Below are 10,351 nucleotides of genomic sequence, written 5' to 3' on the forward strand. Positions count from 1 at the left end.
AAAGGAACTCACACATGCACTTCACCAGTTGTGGTAGATTTGGCTGCAAAGTTTATGAGCCAGCGGGTAGTAGGTGGCTTGGGAAAGAAGCTTATAAACATGGACCACTATTCCTTGCATGAGATGCCAAGTCTAGAAATGAACAGAGAACCCGTGAGGGAGAAAAGTGTTCGAAGATCTAGACCAATACTAGTGGAAACTAGGGAAATATTGAAGGAGGACAACCACATGCTTGAGTATACTACAATCCCAAGAGAGGTTAGTGTATTTAGGAGTGGTTAGCGTGAAGCTTGCACTTTGCAGCATATGTGACCTGACATACTTGTGCCCCAAACAATGTGGGCAATTAGGCATACAGAGTCTGGAAGGAAAATGACATGCTTTGGTGTTCTTGTGGAGGAAAATCTTCCTTGTGGTAGGTTCATAAATGAGATGGAAGCAACTGTAAGACATGGAATCCCTGCATCGTTCTTTTGGGGTAGGCAGAACTATCCCGCTAAGAGATCCAATCCAAGAGGTTTGGTTGAGAATTTTGTATGGTTCTACAGTAGTAGTAATACTCATAGTCGGAATATGGATGCGTGGTTTCCTAGAACTTGGGTAGTGGTAGAGGGCACTAACATGCAACCATCCAAGGTTAAAATGTTAGAGCACAATGGGTTTGTTCTTAAAGACATTGATGCAAGCATAAAGTGCAACCACAATGTCAAAGTCAATGGATCTGTATCGAGTGTGGTTCACCCCAAGTTCAGGGACAGTAAGTTTGTTAGATGGAGATCAAAGCTAGCAAGAGATTTTCAAGGTAGAATTGCATAGGAAAGAAGCATGGATCCGACATTGCTGCAAGAGGTAATACTCGTCCCCATCACATCACATGTGTTCCATGTGAGTACAATTGGGTCATTGGAGAAAGAAGTTACTTATGTTGTCACCCTTGCAAAATTCCCTCGTTGCACGTCGTGTGAGAATTTCCAAATGTGGTACAACAAATTACATGCTACATTTGTTTCTTATAAACACATCTTCTTTGTATTCTTTTGCGTCCTTGGTTTGAACTTTGTTGCCCATGAGGTTGGGCATCATGTTACACTCACAAAGTTGGAGTTGTTTCAAGCCTTGGTAGGTACCTGAGTGGCCTCATAGACTTGTTGGTGGAAGTTTGTTAGCTCTAACCTTTTTTGGTGTTTTGGATGCATCCATAATTAAGCACTTTATATTGTGACTGTTACAGACTCAACATGTAAGAAGGTTTGAGATTTTGAAGCCTCTGCTGCTTTGTGGTGATTTTAGTTGTATGAACCTTTTGTGTTGAGATTCTGGGTGGTTGAATCTTGCATGACATGATTATTTCTTCAGTATACCTTGCGCTTGCATCATTTTGTCAAGGGTGTTGCTCATATTTGCTCAGAAATTGGCTTTGCTCGGTTTTTTTTGCTCGTGGATTGGAAACCCTCAAGAATAAGCTTTTTCTCAACCAAAAGAAAAGCGAATTTTTCCTTCAAGAGATTCGATACCTAGGTCATGTATTATCTCTCAAGATGGTATCTGTATGGATCCATCGAAGCTAGAGGTAATTAAAGCATGGCCTAATCCAAGGAATCTACATGAGCTAAGAAGCTTTGTTGGTATGTGTGCATACTATAGACGCTTCATAGAGAAAAATTTTCTCAAATAGCAGGACCACTACATGACTTAACTAAGAAGAACGTTAAGTACGTATGGACTGCTAAGGAGCAACATGCTTTTGATAAGCTTAAAGAAAAGCTTACCTCCCAACAAGTCCTCATGCTTCCGGGTCTCTCAAAGCCATTTAAGGTCCAATGTGATGCTTGTGGTGATTTCCGTGGAGCAGTTTTTCTTCAAGAAGGGCATGACATAGCATATGAGAGCTGAAGGCTCAATACCGATGAACGAGTCTTGGAAATTTATGAAAAAGAGCTTTTAGTTTTTCTACATGTCCTAGACACATGGAAGCACTACTTATTGGGGACTCCATTTATTCTACAAACCGACCACCAAAGTCTCAAGTATTTCATGACGCAAACCAAGCTTTCCGACAAACAAATGAGGTGGAAAAATATTCTTTCGCAATTTACTTTTTATATTGCTTACATTCTAGTAAGCATAATCAACTGGTTGATGCACTTTCACCAAAAGTTAATGCGGTGTCTATAGCTACTCACAATGATCTATATTCTATAATAGATGAGTATGCTACTGACCCTGATTTTAGAGACATAATGTCAGCCCTTGCTTTGAGAAAGAAAGAGGAACCATTCACCTTGCAGGTTGGTTATCTTCTCCATGAAGATAGGCTATGTGTTACCCATTTCCTTCGTGAGAAAGTTATGTGTGAATTCCATGCTTCTCCCTATGCGGGGCATAGTGGTATTGAACCTACTCTTTGAGGAGTAGAGACATATTTCTATTGGTCTACCATGAAAGTGGACATGCAAGAGTATGTTTCAAAATACATAGTATGCCAAAAGACCAAGTATGATAGAGGGAAGCAACCTGGATTACTCCATCCATTGCCTATCCCAAATTCACCATGGGATAGTATATCCATGGATTGCCCAAGTCTATCCATGGGAATACAGGAATATGGACAATAGTCGACAAGTTTAGCAAGCAAGCACACTTTATTCCTGTCAAAAAGACTATTAAGGCACACCAAATGGCAACTCTCTTCATATCATAGATTTTTAAACATCATGGATTACCAACATCCATCGTGTTAGATAGAGATCATAGAATGACCAGTAATTTCTGAAAAGGTCTCTTTGAAAATCTAGGAACAAGATTGAATTTCTCTTCAGCCTATCACCCAAAAACAGATGGCCAAAGTGAGGTAGTCAATCTTACGATACTCGATCTACTCAAGACTCATGTTACTGAAGTAGATCAACGCTCACAATGGGAAAAGGGCTTACCTCTTGTAGAGTATGCCTATAATAATATTGTATATACTTCTACGGGAAAAGCACCTTTTGAGATCATTGAGGAAAGACGTAAAAGTCCCTTGCTACTCAAATTACATGGGAAGGTTTTCTTGTCAATGTGTATAGTTGTGACCTAAAAGAATCTTTTCAAAAGATTAAGGAGGCTATATCCATCTCTCAACAAAGGCAAAAAGTTGTTGCTGCTGACAAGCACAAAAGGGCCTTAACGTTCAAAGAAAATGATTGGATCTTACTTAAGTTTCCTAAGACTCAATTAAGGCAAACAACGGGCAAAAATCCTACGGGCCATCAAAAGTATTATGCTAAGCTAGCAAAAAGATACTATGGTCCTTTCCAAATCCTGAAGCCCATCAATGAGACGGCTTATCAATTCAAGTTGCCCAACCATTGGCTCATACACAATGCCTTTCATGTGAGCCTACTTAAGCCCTACAAAGGAGAGACACCAAGAGAACCAATTATTGAAGACCCTCTTGAAGTGGAAGACCAAGAAGAGGTGCTACAACCCGAAGCTATCCTTTGGCATAAAGACAAGGTACTACGACATGGTAAGATTATCTGACGGTACCTTATTAAGTTCAAAAATTATCCTTTTGAAGATGCTAGATGGATGCAAAGAATACAACTTAAGGATAATATGAACCTTGTTAATGCTTACAATTCTACATTAGAGTAAGCATGTACTAATGTCTTTTAAATGACCCATGTTTTTGTCTTATAAGACTAGTTCTTTTTTTAATTGTGCACAAATTTAAATAGTATGCATGCTTAGAATCATGTTTGTGATGACGATGTCTCTCAAACACCAAGTAGAATTTGTCACTCTACTTTGGGAGAATGAAATGGACTAAGGAGCAGACATGCTTGCGGCAGCTATGTCTCCCAAGCACCAAATGGATTAGTCATCCATCTTTAAAAGATGTCGTAGGGTAAAAAGGGATCCTCTACCCGCTAAGTAAGATTGACTAATGACTAAGGCTTTATCTCTTCTACCTCATAGTCGAGGACGACTATGATTTTAAGAGAGAGGTAATGTCCTAAAATCTAATATCTAACCAACCCAAATGATTTTCTCATATTAAATTCATCATTTAATGTGGAAGAATAAACGAGACCAAAGGTTAAGATATAGACATGTGCTTATAGATCTATCTCAACACGGGGCCAATGGTAAAGGGATCTAAATGAGAGATGGTCTATCAAAGAGCAAGGCTAACCAATGGAGCATAAAGACCTTAGGGTTAGCTTCATTGAAGACCTCCAATAGTTAGTGTAAAAGTCCTTTGATCTTAGGTAAGCTAGGAATGTGCTTGAGGTGGGAACTCAACCCAAGCTTAATATGTTTGAAGTGCTTGTCGTGCTTGATGACTAAGATGCTTGAGGTGCTTGTCGAACTTGCTGACTAGGGAGCTTAAGGTGCTTGTGGGAACACCACCCAAACTTGAGGTGCTTTGCATGCTTGCTGAATAAGGTGGTTGAGATAAGGTGTGCCAAAAGTCAAGAGGGGGGAAGAGAGAGAAGACACACACATACACTCACACAAGGCATGCTTGGTACAAAGAAAGCAAAAGGGACACTTGTCAAGTTCCTCCTCATGTTTCTCTCATGGTGTGTCTAAAGCCTATTCGTTTGCCACCCAAGGGGTCCAATGATAATTTAGAAGATTTAATTAATTGTGTTTACATTTATCAAGTCCTCTCTCTCAAAGGGGAAAGGGAGACACTTGTCCGAAGGCTACCCTTGTTACTTGATTTACCTCCTACTTATGATTGGCTTGGCCTGGAGGGGTCCAATGAGCTTCAAGCATGAGCTACAAGGGGGGTCGACCAAGGAAGCTAGGAGCCTGCTTAGGGGGTTTACTCTCCCACACACACTCACACTCAGTCTCATGGTGTGAAGTGCAAAGTGCAAGAGCTCCCTCTCCTTCTCCAAGCAAGTAGAGAAGTTGAGAGCCTACACCAACACTCTTGGCTATGGAATACAAATCCAACCAAGAGCCATGCTTCAATGCTTAAGCTTGCCATCTCCTCCATCTTCATTACTATGCTATTATGTATGCTAGCAAGAAGAGTGATGATAAGTGAGGAACTAATTCTTTCTCCTATGAAATGTCTCTTCTTCCTCTTCCCTATCCTCATTCCCTGTTAGCTCTCTACACCTTCGAAGGTGTTTGAGGTATTGGGACTGAGACTTAGGATAGTTAAAGCTTTCCACAAAGTTTATGTTATGCTTGTGATGCATGAAGCTTTCCATCTTCATTATATCATCTAGGTCACAAGGAACACAAAGATTGTATTGTAACAAGTCTCTCTTGATGGGAGAAATCATAATACAAATGCCTATTGGAGGGGGGACGAAGTCGACATAAATCCAGACCTCAACTGTTGTCATGTTCTCTAAATTTTCTCTCTTGCAAAAATGTTTTGTTCATGTCAAGTTGACTAAATGCTATGCTTATGTTGCTACCATCAATTATGTGCACCCGCTATGTTCACATAGTAATTTCACAAAAGTACTCTCTCTCTCTCTCTCATTTCCGCTACTCTCAAGTTAATAAGCCAATTTCATTACAAAGGCATGCCAGCTAGACAAATGGATTCTTGAATTGCTCAAGTGGTGATTTTATTTACTCAACACTAGCTATTCTATGAACATATGCGAAAAGAGTTTGATCAATGTTATAAATAGCCAATCATGTCAATTGAATAACAAAGAAGAGATCTTGTTTCAAAAATGTCGTGACATTCTTGCAATTGTGAAACTCAAAGTAGATTTAAAATGTCTTGAAAGTAAAACCCATCCCTTTTTTATAATTTTTCTACAAGGCACAAAAACATTTTCACATAAGTAATGTCCAAAATACCGCACTTCATCCACTAACCTCACTTGTATTTTAAAAGAGGCAAAAAAGATCAAGGAAGCTTGAAACTCCGAAAGTTCTTGTATGGTTTTTTCCCAAATTTCATAATTACTGGAATCATTAAGAAAAATAGAATTGCTTAGTAAAAAAGAAATATCCCTCAAAGTAAGCAAGATTTGAAAGACCAAAGGTAAACTCAAATTCCTTAAGACATCTAATAGCTTACATTTATGAAGATGATTATTTGAACATTAGAAACAAACCAAACTCAATGAAAGGCACCTAGATGAGTCGATAAAAGAGGAGCATTGACTCCTTTGTATAAAGATTTATTCTTGCATTTTTCCTATGCATGTTAGAATGAATGAATGCATGGTACAAAAACTATAGCTTGGCATCGTCTGATTCTCATAACCTTAGAGATTGAGTTTCATATTCTGTAATGATATTGAGTTTCATTCAAAATCAACCGAGGGGCTCCTACTACTAGGGTTTTTGCAACATGCAAGTTGTCCGATGTGCAAACATACCTCTGAAAACCAAATATGAGACTTGACCATAATGCATAGCAAACCAATACTTTCACCTCAGTGGGTCACTCACAATTATGTAAACATAGTACGTGAATTCAACAAATGGAATTGTTTTGCCCCATTTTTATACATTTTTAGCACACACAAAGGGTACCAATTAAAGAAAATATATAGAGATTGATATAGAGAAGGGGGTGTTTCCTAATCAATGATTAACATAGCACATGAGTTCAACCTAAGGGATTAATTGGCCCCATTTTTAATTCCTTTTTAAAATACACAAAGGGTACTAATCAAAGAGGACTTACACATATTGAAATAGAAAAGGGTGTGGCATATTCATATAACATAGCACGTGAGTTCAACAGAAGGGATTCATTAGCCCCATTCTCTATACATTTCTAATAGACACAAAGGGTACCAATGAAAGGGGACATACACATATTGAAATAGAAAAGGGTGTGTTATATTCATGAAAAACCTACAGATATGGGGTTTTTAAATTAGGCTTTGAATGCACGTGATATAGAGGGTTCACTAGACACTTCCACACATCCTTTATTGGTGGTCGTGCTCCAACCCACCACCCAATCAACATTAACTAGATCTAAACCCCTTTAAAAATCCTTAAAAATATCCCTAAAGACACAAAAAGATCTTCTATCAAAACATGCACATGATTGCTGCAACAGCAAGAGAAAGGACTAACAAAAATTTAAATAAGAAGCCATCAAGCTTTACGAGTTTAGAGAGGCTCTTTAAAGAGACCATCTGATTCATCAGAAGACAAATGTAACCAAAATGTTTGGCTAATGGTCGAGCACTCCACTTGTTATGTGTTAATCATACAACATCAGTCCAAGATGCAGGCTTTATCAGGAGGCAATATAGTGAGAGCAAAGAACAAATTTCTATGTGGGTAAGTAAACTTTACGGCGGGCGGCCCCCTTTTCCATTAGAGTCAAAAGCTTCTCATATCATGATGAGGGAGAAGCTAGGGGGTGTCAAGATGGGGTGAAATTATGACTTGCTCTCAATTTAATGCCACCATAATTATTCTAAATCTAATGTTAGGATTATGGGTGCAAAGCAACCCTTGATTATGTTATGATCATGTAAATATAACTAAGACATTGCAACAAAAAAGAGAAAACAGAAGAGCAAAACCTTTTACCCTATTGTACCAGATGTCATCGGACCGTATTGGAGATCAGCACCTTGCATCTGATTACCTCATAGCTATTAAAGAAAAACCCTGGCATTACCATTGCAAGAATCTTGGGAGAATCATGCTCGGACGAGCCTCCGCCGCCGCTGCCGAAATGTTGGCTCGAGAGCTTGAATCTGCCATTCTCATGATCTTTGCTTGGAAGCTCCTCCATGTAAAGAGGATCAAAATGACTCTCATTGCAAACTCTGAAAATGGTGGCAGGATGCTCAAAGGAGAAGGCCAGCAAATGAAGAAGCCAAACCCACTTTGCGGCTACAAAGAAGGCTTTGACGAGCTCATCCGGCCACCCACCTTCGAGATCCCAAAAGAAGAGCAACTCTTCTACTATCTTGTTCATCTTTTGGTCACAGAATCCATCAAAGCTCTCACTATATGCACTTGAGTCTTTGCTCACTAGCTCACTCCACCCCACTTGTGAGATCCCCATGTAAGTCTTGAAGAATGCGACTGGCCTTTGTCTCGGATCAAGCACACAATGACTCCCACTTTTCCTGAACTTGATGTTCTCAAAATCCTCATAAAAAGCTTGATTTACCAACGACTCGATGAGATATTTCACCCGCTTTGAGACGGTGCCTCCCTTAACCGAAAAGTTGACCTTGAGATTTTGAGCTTTGAGCATTGTGTCTATCTTGTCAAGGGCAGATTGCTCTCTTAGTTGTTGCAATAGAGTTCTACAAAACTGTTTTACCCCCACTCTAGCCTCAACCACAGCATGGCAAAACTCTCTCTTAGTAGGACCACAGCCCATAGTCGCAATGTGCCCCCTGTACGATGAAATCCGAGGGAGCTCATACAAATCCTCTTTGTCCCTTTTGCCATCATGATCTTCTCTGTTTCCTTTTGCTAACAGTAAGTCGCTGATCCGTTTCGACGGAACATCAAAGCTTTTGTATTGGTTCTCTAGCTGCCCAAGCTTCTTGCCCATCTCATCGATAGCCTTCTTTACCTGAAAGACCTCAGCCAGGGCATCATCTTTCTTCTTATTTGCTTGGGAAACCTCTTCCTTCATGAACTCCATGGCCATTTGCATACCCTTGTAGTTCTCTTCTGGAGCATTTGCTTGCTCTACCTTTGTGTGTTTCCCTTGAATGCTCGCATTTGGAATGGTGGGTTGATGATTAACCACAGACACTTCATGTTTTCCTAGCTGAGATTTCTTCTTGGATCTAAACCATGAGATAATCGAATGATTACCGGATTTTGCACTCTTTGCCTGTGTGGACCCCGTGTAATCTCTCTCCTTAGGTGGGATTCCCGTGTAGTCACGGGAATCCATGATTGGAACTATGGTAAGTTTACCTCCTGAAAAGCATGTATCACATGAGAGGCACCCACTCAAATCATGGTATTCAGGTCCTCCATTTGTCACTGTTTTAAGTTGCGACGGATCGGGTGGACGATCTTGGCTTCCTTCATCGGGGGTTTCCTTGATAGCAGGCTCATTGATACTTTCTTTAACATTAGCAAACTCATTAGTGGGTTTGTGCTCCTTGGAGCTTCCTTGGTGGGTATGGTTCTCCTCCACATGTACTATTGAATCAGACTTGCTTTCTGCCTTTATTTCACTAAGGAACTCACCTAGAGGCTTTTTCTCATGAGGTACACCCTGCCTTGGGTCATCCCATTCATTCTCATTTGACTGGGTACTGCGTGTGCAGAAATCGTCGCTCTTGTTTCTCAATTTTCTGCGCAACCGGAGTGTGGATGTCGATCCCATCACTCTGTTGGGATGAATTGATGTTATGTGGTACTGGGGCATCGGTGGATGCTGTGGAGAGTCGGAGCTCTGCTGGAGGTGAAGATGACCCTGTGATGCGTGTGCAATGGCTGGCAGCGACGGTGGCCGGATAATGTAATCTGGGTCATCCTGGAAGTCACCCATTTCCATGATGATCTTCTCCCTCTTCAGGTGGAGATTGGAGCTACTGCTGCTGCTGCCTTGGAAATGGTCAGCAGTGCCATGGCTGTGGGAGCGGTCGAGGACGAGAGGGGAGAGGCGGCTTCGCTCTCTGAGGAAATCGATGGTGGAGTCGGTAGACATGCATGCGGCTGTGGTGAAGATGAAGGTAGCACAGGAAATGCAGTTAGGAATGGAGGGTGTGCATCAGGGTAGAAGCGCAAGGCGCATTTATCTCCACTAGTATAGTGGAAGGTGCGACCGCAGAAGGGCTTGTGAATGGCGTGGAAGGTAGACGACAGCTTAGCTCCCTTGCCTCTCGCTATACAGAGGAGGACCAGTGGCATTTTGACCCTCATTTCTCGTCTCAACCGGCCGGCCCGTCTAGCGTGCATTCGGCGTAGTGCTCCCTTAGTCGCCCAAATCTTCTCTGTGTCTTAACCTTGTAGACATACAAATCACTCATTTAAAGGGTGAATTTTGGCCTGAAGTCATATTCAAGCTATATTTAGAAGGATTACCTTTAAAGAGCAAAAATTTCTCATATTCAAGCTATATTTAGAAGGATTACCTTTGAAGAGGAAAAATTTATTCCTCTCTTTTTTAAGGGACAAATTCCCTGTTGAAGGTTGTCGAAGCCTTAATAGATGAGCCTTTCTGTGCACAAGCAATGCCTCATGTCGTCCTACTCCTTCCATTCTCATGTCATTCTCAAGGTGCAGAACAAAAGAAACCAGGAGGTTTGAGCTTCACAACCACTACCCACATAGCATGGGAAATGATTATAAGGAGGTGTGTGTGTGTGTGTTGTTGTTGTTTTAACTTTACTACTTAGACACAAAACAAGAGAAAAAAAAGTGATAA

General features: G+C 40.7%; 1 protein-coding gene across 1 annotated transcript; it reads right to left on the reverse strand.

Moving 5' to 3' along the window:
• Positions 1 to 7,040: 7,040 nt before the first annotated feature.
• Positions 7,041 to 9,843, reverse strand: LOC147423648 (uncharacterized). Its single transcript, XM_086501627.1, has one exon. It carries the CDS (start codon positions 9,629 to 9,631, stop codon positions 7,547 to 7,549), a length of 2,085 nt encoding a protein of 694 aa, XP_086357753.1. The 5' UTR covers positions 9,632 to 9,843; the 3' UTR covers positions 7,041 to 7,546.
• Between the last annotated feature and the right edge of the window lie 508 nt (positions 9,844 to 10,351).

This window comes from Adiantum capillus-veneris, chromosome 26 (assembly GCF_014529385.1).
Source record: "Adiantum capillus-veneris isolate H3 chromosome 26, ASM1452938v2, whole genome shotgun sequence".
NCBI classification, from domain to species: Eukaryota; Viridiplantae; Streptophyta; class Polypodiopsida; order Polypodiales; family Pteridaceae; genus Adiantum; species Adiantum capillus-veneris.

Excerpts from the sequence above, each read along its gene's own strand:
- LOC147423648 (XM_086501627.1), bottom strand. The coding sequence starts at position 9,631 with ATGTCTACCGACTCCACCATCGATTTCCTCAGAGAGCGAAGCCGCCTC.